The 14,072-nt window shown below is 38.1% G+C and overlaps 3 protein-coding genes across 6 annotated transcripts in view; 1 reads left to right on the forward strand and 2 right to left on the reverse strand.

The window, feature by feature from the left end:
* The window catches only part of ATG12 (autophagy related 12), a 1,142,999-nt gene that overhangs the window by 929,052 nt on the left and 199,875 nt on the right, over positions 1-14,072 (forward strand). The window lies entirely within an intron of this gene.
* The window catches only part of COMMD10 (COMM domain containing 10), a 971,919-nt gene that overhangs the window by 330,524 nt on the left and 627,323 nt on the right, over positions 1-14,072 (reverse strand). The window lies entirely within an intron of this gene.
* The window catches only part of LVRN (laeverin), a 73,513-nt gene that overhangs the window by 34,319 nt on the left and 25,122 nt on the right, over positions 1-14,072 (reverse strand). For both annotated transcript variants that reach the window (XR_007726255.1, XM_050793049.1), the window contains 5 exons: positions 11,011-11,153; positions 9,736-9,875; positions 6,510-6,636; positions 2,235-2,389; positions 645-758 (listed from right to left, as the gene is read on the reverse strand). Coding sequence is in view for 1 of the 2 variants with exons in the window: in XM_050793049.1 (XP_050649006.1) it covers positions 645-758; positions 2,235-2,389; positions 6,510-6,636; positions 9,736-9,875; positions 11,011-11,153 (679 nt within the window). In the remaining variant the exon portion in view is untranslated. The remainder of the gene's footprint in view (positions 1-644; positions 759-2,234; positions 2,390-6,509; positions 6,637-9,735; positions 9,876-11,010; positions 11,154-14,072) is intronic.

Here is a 14,072-nt window from a genome sequence, read left to right on the forward strand (position 1 = left end):
AGACCAGTCTGGGCAACATGGCAAAACCCCATCTCTACAAAAAAATACAAAAATTATCTGGGCATCGTGGCACACGCCTGTAGTCCCAGCTATTCGGAAGGCTGAGGCGGGAGAACTGCTTGAGCCCAGGAGGTCGAGACTGCAGTGAGTCAAGATCGCGCCACCACACTCCAGCTTGGGTGACAGAGCAAGACCCTGTCTCCAGCCTGGGTGACAAAGCAAGACCTAGACTATATACATATATAGTCCATATAGTAGGAATAAGAAATATATGTAGTAGGAATAAGTGAAAATAATCTTAGGTAGTCATTTAAAATCTTTTTAAAAAAGATCTAATGATTTGTGGAAATGCTCAGGATTATGAAGTGGAAATACGAATAGGTAGAAATATGAAGTAGAATATGAAGTAAAAAAAGCAATATAAAATTTTATGTAATCCCCACTTTCAAAAACATTTACAATAGATAAAAAGCCTGGAATTTTTAAAAAAATATATCAAAACGATAACACAAATTATTTTTGGTATTATAGGTAATTTATTATTTCTTGTATTTTCCTGTATTTTATACATTTTCAAGAATTAATATGCATTACTTCTATAATTAGGAGAAAAAATGTTAAATAAACTTAATAAACATACTTACTCTTGGGAGTTTAGGATTAAAGTAGTTAATTACTTCAAACTCAAAATAAGATGCAAAACCCTCCTTGAGCCAGATGTTGTTCCACCAATTCATGGTAACCAAGTTTCCAAACCACTTTTGGAAATGAGAAGAAAAAAGAGCTTTCTTAAATTTAATTTTTAAGTTATATTCATTGTAATTGCATGTTAAGTAAATGTAAGGTCAAAAGACATAATTAAAATTTATTTGTCATCAATAACAAAACTTGAAGACAGGACAGCAAAAAAACAAGTTGTTTTCACATAAGGAGATATTAGTCATGCATTTTTTTTCTCAGAAATATTCCATGTTCAGTGATTAAAAGCAATTTTTGTTTTAAAACTGCGATGTTTAAACATAAGGTCAGTTAGAATAGCATTTCTTAAACTGTCCACTTGGCCCAAAAGTTGTTTTTAGTTCCATAAAACAGAAGCCCTGAATGCTGACTTGCCACCTACTAATTCTAGTACCTTATACTCTAAATAGGCTGCAACTGGATTTTACTTTAAGCAGTTGTTTATATTTTAAGAACATAATTTGATCTGTGCCATGTACAAATCACTCAAGTAATCATATGTTCTGCAATATGGTTCAGCTGTAATTATTTTCTGTTTGAACTGAACAGAAAAAAAAAAAAAAAAACAGTGCCAAATGGATGATGAACAGGATGAGGAAAGAAAAACAATGATTTCCAAACTAACAAACCCAAGGCCTGGTATTTAACCAAATTCTTATAACAGCTATAATTACTAATAGCCTGTATTGCAAAACAATGTGTCACTTAGGCTATCATTAAAAAAGGACACTTTGGGTGACTTAATAAAACTTGTGAATGTGTGTGTTTTACTGTGCACCAGGGTATTAGTCAATCCTAGTAAATCGCTCTTTTCCAAAACTTCTTATGGAGCCTCATTACTAAGATAACATCGTTGAGATTATTTCTTTCTTAACAGATTTGTATTAATGGAGCAGACACTGAAATGCAGATATGAAAATCTTCATCAAATTAAACAGCTAAACTTCTAAAATCCCAATGCAAAAGCAAATGATCTGATTAAATGGATTGTCGTTTACACAACCATTGGGAATGCAGCTCAAGGGTTAATTATTGCCACCTTGCTAATGTATTACCTGCATCCATTTAACCTCTCTCCAACAACAGCAACAACAACTAGAAATTTATAACAATCTGCTGATGAAATGTGCATAGCTTTCAGTGATCCTTTTGAATAGCCCTTAGTTTAGGTGAAATGAAAATAAAATACTCCTGTGTCTGCATGGCTTACTTTTCCTGAAGAGGACTTTGCGGAGCAAAGTTAATTGTTGGATGTAAATACCCAGCCCTCAGACGAACTGTACAGTCTCCTTCCTATGATCTGTCACCAGTAGTTCAAATCCACCCTGAATCTGAGTCTTCCCCATTTTTACTCACTGTCATACTTTGCGATGTTTTTCTTTTTAAAATATGGTATTTTAAAAGATGCCAGGGTCTTATTGGAGTTTTTATGCTATTTTGGTAGCGCACCTGGAAAATAACTTCACGTGAAATAGAAAGAACATTTTACCACATGCCTGGTGTCCAATCTCGTGGGAGACAATGTAGGAGATCAGAATCTTTTTTTCTGTCAGTTGATCTTTTGGTTCCAACAACAATACTGATTCATCAAATATCATTAGTCCCCAGTTTTCCATTGCATGGTTGTCAAAACTAGGCAAGGCAATTATATCTAAGTGGATTTAAATGGAGGAGAATATAAAATAATATTTTCCAAAAAATGGGATTTTTTAAATATCTCAAAATGAAATCATAAAATTGCCAAAAAATACAAGAGAATATTTATAACCTGAAGGCAGAGAAAGCTTTTTAAAGACTAATACCAAAGACAAAAGCCAGCAAATAAATTATTTTGACTATGTTAAAATAAAATATTCTTGATAAAGGACTTGTATTCAAATATACAAAGAATGCTTATAACTCAGCAGTAAGGAAACAAACAACCCAACTACAAAATGGGCAAAAGATCTGAACGTACACCTCACTAAAGAAGATATATAAATGGCAAATACACATATGAAAAGATGCTCAACATCAATTGTCATTAGAGAATTTTAAATTAAACAATGAGATACTACCACACACCTACTCGAATGGCTAAAATCCAAAACACTGGCAACACCAAATGCGGATGATGATGTGGAGCAACAGGGACTCTCATTCATCGCTTGTGGGGATGCAAAATGGTACAGTCACTATAAGTTGACCATAAGATCTGTCAATTACATTCCTTGGAATTAACCCAAATGACCTGAAATCTTATGCCCACCCAAAAACCTGCACACAAATGTCTATAGAAGCTCTATTCATAATTGCTAAAAGTTGGAAGCAACCAAGATGCCCTTAAATAGTCTAATACATAAACAAACTGCAGTACATCAATACAACAGAGTATTATTCAGTGATGAGAAATGATGGATCATGCTAGGAAAAGATATGGGAAATTTTAAGTGCATGTTGCTAAGTGAAAGAAGCTGGTCTGGGAAAGCTACACACTATGCAATTCCAACTATATGACATTCGGGAATAGGCAAAACTATAAAGATAATAGAAAGATTGGTGGTTGTCAGGGATTCAGGGGAAGCAGGGGAAGATAAATCGATGGAGCACAGGGGGTTTTTATGGCAGTGAAACTATTCTGTATGATACTGCAATTGTTGATACTGATCATTATACACTTGCCAAAACCCATATTGCTGTACAATGCAAAAACTGAGCCATAAGATAAACTAGGGAGGTTAGTTAACAATAATGTTTCAATACTGTAGCAAGTATACCATACTAATGCAAGATATTGACAACAGGAGAAAGGAGGGAGATGGAAGGAAAGACAGAATATATGAGAACTCTATTTTTTACACAATCTTCCTGTAAACCTAAAACTGCTCTAAAAATAGTCTATATTAAATACTTTAGCCAGGCATGGTGGCTCATACGCATAATCTCAGCACTTTGGGAGGGTGAGGCGGGCGGATCACTTGAGATCAGGAGTTCAAGACCAGCCTGGTCAACATGGTAAAACCCTGTCTCTACTAAAAATAGAAAAATTAGCTGGGCATGGTGGTGCACACCTGTAATCCCAGCTACTGGGGAGGCCGAGGCAGGAGAATCACTTGAACTTGGGGGACGGAGGTGTCAGTGAGGGGAGATTGCGCCACTGCACTCCAGGCTGGGTGATAGAGTCAGATGCCGTCTCAAAAAATGAATAAATAAAAATAAATATTTTAGTTCACCAAAATACACTATAAACAAATTTGAAAGGCAAAGAATAATGTAGGGAAAAATACTTAAAGCATATACCACAAACAATTAGACAACTTTTTAATATTTAAAGAACTCTGAGAAAACAGAGAAAAAAACCAAACGTGAACAATGCACCAAAGAAATACTTCAAACAGCCAAAAATCTTATTCAAAATGGTCATCATTAATCATCAAAAATCAAAAATTAAAATGATTTATCTTTAAAATACATAGGAGTCTAATAATTAATATGTGTAGGTATAGGAAATTTGGCACATAGCCTACAGGTAAAGTGTCAACTGGCACAATAATAACCCAAACACCTAGCTCTATCAGTCACTATAATATTTTGATATTCAGTCCAACTTTTGACTTGAGAGTGAATTAAAATGATAGCAACATGAGAAAAAATACTGTTCTATATTAGGGATACATGAACACCGTTCATATAATCTTAGATTCTAAAGTTTAGAATTCATTGAGCAAGCTACAAGAAAATAAGCTAAAAGAACAACACAGAAGAAATAAACCAAATTGTTTTTCACCCAGCTCACTGACGGTAAGGGTATGGCATATGCGGGAAATACTGGTAGGGGAGGCATTTGTTTTGTTTTGTTTGTGACTCAGCAAAGAGTTAAAGCAACTAAGAAACATTAGTTATCTTTCTCCTAAAAACCCAGTAATAGAGGAACTCTTTATTTTAATCACCTATCAATAAAAATAAGGTTTTGATTGAGTGCCTCCTATGAGCGCTCATAGGGTAACATCAGTTGAGATGCTATGAAGGTTACAAAGAAAGTATCAAATGTATCCCTGATGTCCAGGAATTAATAATCTGGTCAGAATTTAAGTGGAATTACTGAACTAATCGCATATATTTATTTCCTCCATCCCCCAAAAAGTTTGCTGTTGACCACCTGACTGCCATGGGTTCTAGAGACACAAAGAAAAAGACCCTTCAGATCCTAACTCCAAGATCTAATGAGGGAGATCATTAAAATACAATTGGTCAAGAGTTCAAATGGAGGAATACGCAGGATGCTGTGGAAGTATGAGAAAAGAAGTCAGGGAAGGCTTCCTGGATGAGGAGGCACTGAGTTGAGAAACAGAATTGAATTAAGCAGTGGATAGAAGGCATTTCAGGATGTGCAAACTGCATGTGTAAGAGCCTGGTGGAGACAAGAGGAAGGTGAACGCATAGGAGTGAGCAGAGACAGTGCTAGAGCATCCTTCCCACTCAGGAACTGCCAAAAGCCCTGAGAGGTTGGTAAGAGAAGCACCTTTAGAAAGACATGGTACTGACTTCGGACTTAACCCTCAGGGCAATGGGAGGTCACACAGAGGTTTTAAAGAGAACAGTAACATGATCAGATTTTCTCTGGAAAGATCCTTCTGGTTTCATATGAAGGATGGCTTGGAGGGAATATGGAGAAGCTATGAGAGTACAGCTGTGGTGGAGATGATGATGAAAACTAGGGAGAACCAAGGGGACAGTAAGAAGTGAATGGATGGATGGATGGATGTAGGGGATGATAAGGCGACTAATTAGATCGAGGGTGTGCTTCAAGGGAACAGGGTGTCAAGGATGACTCTGGACTTCTCATCTAAATAAATACAAATAGAACTTTTCTTGCCAAGACAAGGGGCATCTTGGGAGCTTCAAGCCCCAGAAATGCCAGGAGCTTAGTCTCCATGCCTGAGCTCCTGCTGCGTCCAAATCCCTGAATTATAGGTGTTACCTCCAGGATTTCTGTATGGGCCAAGGGTGGTTTCCATCCCTTCATTCCCCATTCCTCCTTAGCCAGAATGCTCAAGCTGCAGAGACCCTGACTTCCTGGGGTTCAGAAGGCTCAAGCTCCCAAATATTTACTCCCCACCTTCTTCCACTATCTGCCAGTATAGGCAGAGCATACTTTTTTCAAGTCTTCAACTAACGTGTCAGAGGAACAAAATACATTTACATGATACTTTCAATTTAGAGAGAAAAAACATTGAACAACTTTCTGAGCTGAGTGACTCATACAATTTTAAGGACATACCACATAGATCTATGAAAGGTTAAATATTTACGTATTTTCTTAAGGATCATATTATATTCACATATCATTCCAATTTTATACAATGAAAATTCACAGTTGGGACCACTAAGTCCTAATTCAGTGATTCACAGCTAATGGATATTTTAAAAAGTACAACTTAGTAAAGGGAACTGAAGTAACTTCTGAAAGCCCACTAGCTAAAGTGATCCAGACACAGCATTGCAAACTTGCAGTATGAGAGAAAACGCCTGAACACGAAAGAGAAAGCAGGGTCTAGAGGATGGGAGGCTTCCATTGAGTAGCCAGGAGAGACCTAAAAAGTCTGAGAGCTCCCCAGCAGCTGCTGAGCACATGGTTCTGTACAGAGAAAGAACCGGCGGGCCTCTGTGTGTTTCAGAAGGTATAAATGGTGACAGTGGATCCTTATGGGTTTGTCTGTGTATCTTGAGGCCTCAACCAAGGGCCCAAATAACAGGAAACCAAATGCACTGAAAGGAAAAGATTACCTCACCTGCTTTTGGAAGAGAGTAACTGATATTAAACAAATCCTCCAGAAAAGAGAAGGTGGGACCTGTGATGTTCAAAGCAAAGTCTATACTTCCATTTGCAATGGCATCTTTCCGGGCCCAGATACGTATCTAAATCAAAACAGTTAAGCAGTGATTAGGAAAACCAGTAGTGATTTTGTAAAGAGGTAGTCTGCTTGCTCCAATTCCCTGCTGCTGAGTCAAAGTCTTACCTTTTCAGAAGAAGCTACACAATAAAATGTTTGCATGCCTACATGTCCTGAGAAAACCTCTGAAGGCTGTTCACTAAGTTATGAACAGTGATTCCCCCGAAAGCGTATTTCAATCTTTGACAATAGCAGGTACAATCTGGAATCATAAAACAACCCTTGGAATGTGTCGTACCACCATCTATTCCTACCGTAAGTGTAGATTCTATAGGCATTTTGTGCACTTTAGGCCCTTGCTTCCCATTTTAGGATATATTACTAATGATCCAAAACAGAATTGCACTGTGAGGGGAGGTTATATAGTATGGTACATATTAAGCATATTTAAATCATGCAAATTTAAAATGGTTTGGCAGTTACAACATTAATAGTCCTACTTTACTTTCAAAATTTGAAATAAGGTTAATTCTCCTAATTTAAAAAAGTTCATCAAATGTCTCATAATTTTAAAGCTGTCGAAGCAAGTAAATTATAATTCTTTTGTTATTCTATTGCAAAATGACACTTCCACTTTAGCAAGGAAAAGGAAATCTCTGCCATGTTTTGTCCATTTTGTGAGACCACTCTATTGTTTGGGTAATTGGAGCTTATTTGTGTGATTTTGGTAAGTAATATCCTATTGTTTTAACATTAATTTTTACTGTAAATTGAAAGTACTGTAAACTCTACAAAAACAAAAGGTAAGCAATTTTTAATAGAATTGCCAGCATTAATGTTAAAGAACATGCATAAAACTTAAAGATCTTGGAATGAAAGTTACCAAGTGAGATAATTAAAATATTCGTCCTGTTGTGAATGCAGTTAATTTAAGAAAGAACGCTCTGCAAAACGTTAGAGAAAATGCTAAGGAAACGAAAGAATCACAGTATTTACAGATTTGTGCCCTCTAAGAACATATTCGTCTTACTGTGCTTTTATTTCTGCTTAAAAGTATTTCTAGAATTATGTAAATTCTGAACTACTTACATGTTTCTTATGTTTATTTTCATGCCACACATGAACCACACTTTCCATTTCACGAAATCTTTATCTGTTACTTAATGAGAAATTTGTAAACGGGTTGGACTCTATTCCAAGTGTTTATTTTTGTTCCTCTGCAGAGTGTGTAACGGACTCATTAACTTTGTAAAGCTGAGCTGTAGCCAAATGTTCACATTCCACTGATAGACTCATGCCAAACTTCAGTGTGCTGGCTAAGAACATGACTTTCTTAGGCATGCTGCATTTCCTTGTTGCTTCTATGGCAGCTGGCATCCTTTCCGGGGTGATCTTTCACCGATAAATAGATATCATCCCTCTACAAGAATTGCTGACTGTGTGGCAGCACTTACCACAACAAGGCACTTGAGATAATGGAAGCCGAGGAATCGCCTTTGGTCTGTCATTACCTATGGGAGCCATGGGGCCCATTCCTCCTTGCCAAACTCAAAGCACATGCTTCCAAATCATGCCTGAGCAGATTTAACAATATGAGCCATGCACGTTTAACTTGGCCAGTGTTATATCTATAGATGACAAGGATCTACTAGTAATTATTCAATAGGAAAATCAAACTGGAGCCAACAGCTTAGGAAGATAACAAGCTGTCATTTGCATCTAACACAGTATTATTAATTCATTAAGTAAGGAGGAGCTTTGGGAATTGCTCAGCCAACACAATATTATTAATTCATCACTAGGTTAGGAGTTGTAAAGGAGGAGTAGCTTTGAGTGATTCTCCCCTGATGAGGGACTTAGCTCACCCACAGCTTCCTTTTCTCCACATGTCAACGGTGCAAACCTGGAAGATCTCAGGCCCAGGAGAGTATGTTAGCGAGCTACAGGGCCTGATTTTTCTCAGTTCGATGAAGTCTATGTGTCTAGAAAGAACTGGGCCTAAGGCCCACTGTGATAGGGAGTGAACCAGTATATAAAGCACTGCCAGTATAACCTCCATATTTTCCTAAAGGATTATTATAAAGGGGGTAATTGGGTGAAAACCAGCTGTTTCAGGACAGAGTGCCAACTTTACACAACTCAGAAACAGCGTTGCATGCTCCAGAACTGAAGAATATGGCAGTTCAGCTTCTGGATAGGTATGGGGACAAGCGCGACTTTATTTTAAATGCTAATCCACTATGTAACTTCTGACTAACCTTAAGTCTAAGAGTGCCTCTAAATGTCTACTTAACGTGTTAACTCATTATGTAGAAACACCTATTCTAGTAAGTTTCCTTCAAAACCACCCTTGTTGTTCTGGAAATCATAGGCTGTGATGTGGCCAACTACACATTTCTTCCAGAGCATGTATGCTTTTCCCCGAAGATATAAGCCCTGGGTCTGGGGAATTGCAGAGCAAAGATCTACTTGTCTTGCAGCCAGCCAAGACCTGCTTCTGTCTTTAAGTTCCCCTAATAAAACAACCCAAACCAACAAACTAGATTTGTCTGCCTCCTTCCTCAGTCTCTCAGCTGCTTCTGCATTTGGGGGTCGTTTTGTTATATGGCCCTTTTACAGAACAACAGGGATAATATTTTAACCTGCATGCACCATTTCAGCCATAGCAGTTGTTCTTGGCTGGTGTCTGTTTTGACTGGTTGATGCCCAGCCACGCTGGTTGCTAACTGTTTTGAATATCACCCAAGCTTCAAGACTCCATTAACCCTGGGCTAAGTACACATCACACACTAAACCCAAACATCAAGGTGCCAGTGCAGCAGTGCTCCCCATTCTCTCCTGTCTTCTGCAAAAGCAGAAACACATGGGGAAGAGGGGGCACAGACCTTGCCTTGAGGAGTGGGTTTAATATGGAGTCTTTCCATGAAAACCTATCCAAAGAATGGCAATAGGAAATGTTATGTCCCATTCTGCAAAGCCACACTAAGAACTTTTACAGGACTTGGGAGAGAGAACTAGGAATCGATTTGGGATATGCAGGCATAACCACTGGATGCAGAAAAGAATAGATGAATAATCTGCAGCCAGTACACTCTTCCTTACCTACAGAATCTTCCTCACTCACCTCCTTGCCCCTTTCTGTTCTGTTGACATGGTCATAGTCGCATATAACAAATGCAACTAAGTAAGTTGGCATGTGGGGCGTAGTGGAAAAGGTAGTAACAGTCCATTTGCTTCCATTCACATCTTCTTTTACAGACTGACCTAGAGAAATTTATTTTAGTTCAAATCACAGCAAATCTAAGCAATAACATGTCTTTGAAATAATTTGTCAAGTCAATTGTCACCCAGCTACTCCTTTCCAGCTATTCCTCATAGTCCAGCAGTTCAGATTTCTCCACCTACTCCTAAGCTATCCAAAACTACATTAGGAAAATCTCAGAACAGCATCTTGGGCCTGAATCAGCATTTCGAATAATATGGGCTTGAGGGCCAAATCCATGAGCACTATAAGCTTGGTCCCCAATCTGCCTCCTTTCTCTCCCACCTAATTCTATTGTTTTCTAGTCCAGCCAATTTCTCACAACACTTAATCTAGAGCTGCCCAGGCCCCATGGTAGGTCAACAAGGTACAATTCTACTACTCTCAGGTTTCAACTAAGACTTTAGTGGAAGCAATCTGGGGCCTTTAAAGCTGGAATCACAAACTGAAATGCCTACAAGGGCCAGGCACCTGAAGTGAAATGGGTTGGTGTACGCTAATAGGGAGTGGTGAGGATCATCTGAGAAGAGGCTGCAGGAGGCAGCCAACCTCCTGCTGGAGACAGCAAGACTTGTCGACCCAGGAACCTGCCTTTAGATGACAATTCTGGATGCTAAATTCCCTTTCAACTAAGGTCCTGAGACTTAAAGCCTCTTCTCAAATGTAACTGATCACTGCCACGTAAGAGCTGTAGGTCCAGTGTTGTTAGAACTTCTAAGTTTTCACATTTAAATTTTTATGTAAAATCTCTGGATATTTTAAAGTTGGAAACTGATTTAACAAAAAGAAAAAAAGGCACATGAGCCAAATGAAACACAGCTGTGCACCAGATTCAGTCTAAGCCCACCAGCTTGTTATCACTAATGATCAACAGTTGAAGCCCAAACTAAGAGGCAGACAGACTGCCTATATATAAGAACAGTATAAAATCCGCAGCTTCTAATACGAAAGGAATCAGGATTTACCATCTCCAAGATGTGGATGCCGACACATACCCCAGGTGACTGCTCTACCTAATTATAGTAGACCGTAATTGTAACACACCATAATACACTGCCTGGAAAAGCTACTGGTGTAAATGTGATTACAAAACTTATATAGACAGACAGCTAGATATAGACAGAAAGCATTACTTACCTAGCTTTGGCATGTTGGAAAGGGCCACATAACTTGGATGATGAATAATTGTAATATTAAAAGTTGCCTTCAGAGCTGGCTCATCAAAACAAGGGAAAACATACCTGGCAAATGTTGGTTCCAGCTGGGATGCTAACAGGGCCCTGAAATACATTTTGGGGAAATTTTTATTTATTTTTATCTCAACCCAGTGGAATAAAAAAAAATGTTGAGATGATGGTTTGTTAGACTGGTGTGTTAGAGGAAATTTCCTCTCATCTTCCTCACTGCCCACCCCATCACACCAACACACTCCAATTATCATGGCACCTTAGAATTCTCCTAAGACCTAAATACAAGCACACTCTTTACTTTTCAACCACAAAATAGTATTTGCTTTATTACGTCGTAAACCTTTAAAACCTTTTACAAACAGAATAGAAACAAATATAGCAAATATGCAACACCAGTCTTTTGAGAACCAGGTCTTTGTAAAGCTAGGAGTACTTCTTTGAGAATGGTCCATTGCTTTCATCTTCCACTAAAGTAAAAGTCAGTGGAAGAATGTCTACATTTTTTTCTTTTTCTCACATGCCTCCTCTTCTTTCTAGCTAAAAACTTACAAAAAGTTTCATTTTGGACACCCTTGGGAGTAAACAATATGGGTACATGCTGATTGAACAAAACAACTTTCCATTATATATGGGTAAATGTATCAAACCCCTACTGATTGTTCCTCTATCTCCATGGCAAAATGCAAAGAGTGACATTATCCCACCACACAAAATACAAAGAGTGACATAATCCCACCACACACTGGTGACTCACAGGGAAAAACTTAGGGACAAGAATACCCTGAGCAGACAAGAAGATGTCAGGTATACCCTCTGCTACCACTGCCTGAGTCTGATGACAGCATAGGTCCCAGCAAACAACTTCCTTCTCAAAACACACACACACACACACACACACACACACACACACACACAAACCCTGCAGTCTCATTATCCCATTTGTGAAGACTTGCTTACCTGGGAACCTGTCTTTAGATGACAACTGTGGATGCTAAATTCCTTTTTCAACTAAGGTCCTGAGACTTAAAGTCTCTGATACATTTGTTTTTGCATCAGGCCCAATTCTTGAATAAATAAAAGGTGAATTCAACAAAGATATCTCAAGAGTGTATGCCATCCATTACTTACCCTTGTGATCCCTCCTTCACCATCATAAGGCTGCTGCTCGCATAAAAATTCACACAGATTTAGGAAGGACACACAGGACAGTTGGCACATGCAAACCCCTCTCAGTCAGCTATTTTGAGGTGTCATAACCTCATTGTATTGACAAAAACAATAATTTATAGTAAGGCCTGTTTGGCTTATTTGCTCTTGCCCACATCATTATATGCTTACTTGCATAGACTGGACGGAGCCCTGTGGGCTCTGACATCAGCTACTTTCACTGCAAGACCGTACTCCACTCCATCTACTACCAACTGAGAAATCCTGGACAGTACATAATCTTGTTAAGTCCCAGTTTCTCCACCTAGAAAATAATGACCCTATTTACCTTGTACTGCTGTTTGAGCTTTTAAATTATTGGTAATTAAATTTACCAATAAATCCCCTTTGAATTCTCCTATATCCCTTCCAATCTCATAAATCATTCTTGATACAGATGAACTATAGAAGAATTCAAAGAGCGATAAGTTACAGGATGGAATGGAGGTTTGGAAATCACTAGTTTCAGATGCATCTTTAAATGTCCCAGGGTTAGGGAACGTGGGAATGGTTAATGGGTACCAAAAGAAAAACAGAAAGAATGAATAATAACTAGTATTTAATAGCACAACAGGGTGACTATAGTCAAAATAATTTAATTGTACTTTTAAAATTAACTAGAGTATAATTAGTTTGTCACATAAAGGATAAATGCTTAAGGGGATAGATACCCCATTCTCCATGATGTGATTATTATGCATTCCATGCCTACATCGAAGTATCTCATGTACCCCCACACACATATATAACTACTATTATACCTACAAAAATTAAAAATTGAAAAAAAATGTTCTAGGGGCTACAGCTGACCACAGGTTAAACATGAGTTATATTTGTCTCCCCAGTAAATTTGAAACTGCTAGAAATGAGAGGTTATGTATCTTTTTCTTCTGTATGAGTTGACAGAAATCTGGGTTCACAGCAATTGTATAAGTATCTGTTTAGCCAAGAGCTAATATAAAATAAAAGCAGCATGATATCAGCATATGCAAAAGAACATAAAGTACTTTGGCAGAGTTTGTTATACTGGCATTTGTTTTATGGTTTTAGTTACTGTCTGTAAGGGGATGGGACAAAGTAGAGAAAATTCAAGCCATTGACAATATAGTGGAAAGGACAGGCATGAACAGGAAATTCAGCCACCAGGGTTCTTGCTTGGAATCTGTAAAGGCTGTTGTGTAACTTTGGGAAAGTTGCTTAATATACCACTTAAATTTTCTATAAAATGTAGATGATCTCTAAGGCCACTCAGAACCCTAAAACTGTGATTCTAAGAGAGATTAAGATATCCAGCAAGATGGAAAAAGAGCCCATGAGTCATCTAAAGTTGGGAGAAACAACCCCCTTCCAGGTTCATGCATGGCCTTCAGGAGGTCTTTGAGCCCTCTGAAATTATAGGATATTTCGTACAACTGGTGGCATATTAAAAAATATATGCTTATGTATTTTTTAAAAGCCAACAAATGCCTATTGTCTTTGTAACAAAAACTATAGGAGGTAAAGCTTGATCATACGTTCTCAGCTGCCATGACCTCACAAAGCTTATGAATCTCAAAAAGGCTGCAAGGTGGGGAGCGGAGAGAAAATTAGACTCTTTAAGGAAGTGGGAAACTTTATTTTACAGATTCCAAAAGTGAACCTGGAGCGTAAAAGCAGGTGGAGATGCTAGCTTAAAGAGTCACCACTTTAGCAAATCAAACATCAAGCAAGCATCTTCCAATTCCATGATTCAGGTCTCCAAATAAGTAAAATAAAGTCTCTCAAATTTAATTCAACTATTTCCCTCCCTAGTTTGATGCAAAC

Source organism: Macaca thibetana, chromosome 6 (assembly GCF_024542745.1).
Source record: "Macaca thibetana thibetana isolate TM-01 chromosome 6, ASM2454274v1, whole genome shotgun sequence".
Taxonomy (NCBI): Eukaryota; Metazoa; Chordata; class Mammalia; order Primates; family Cercopithecidae; genus Macaca; species Macaca thibetana.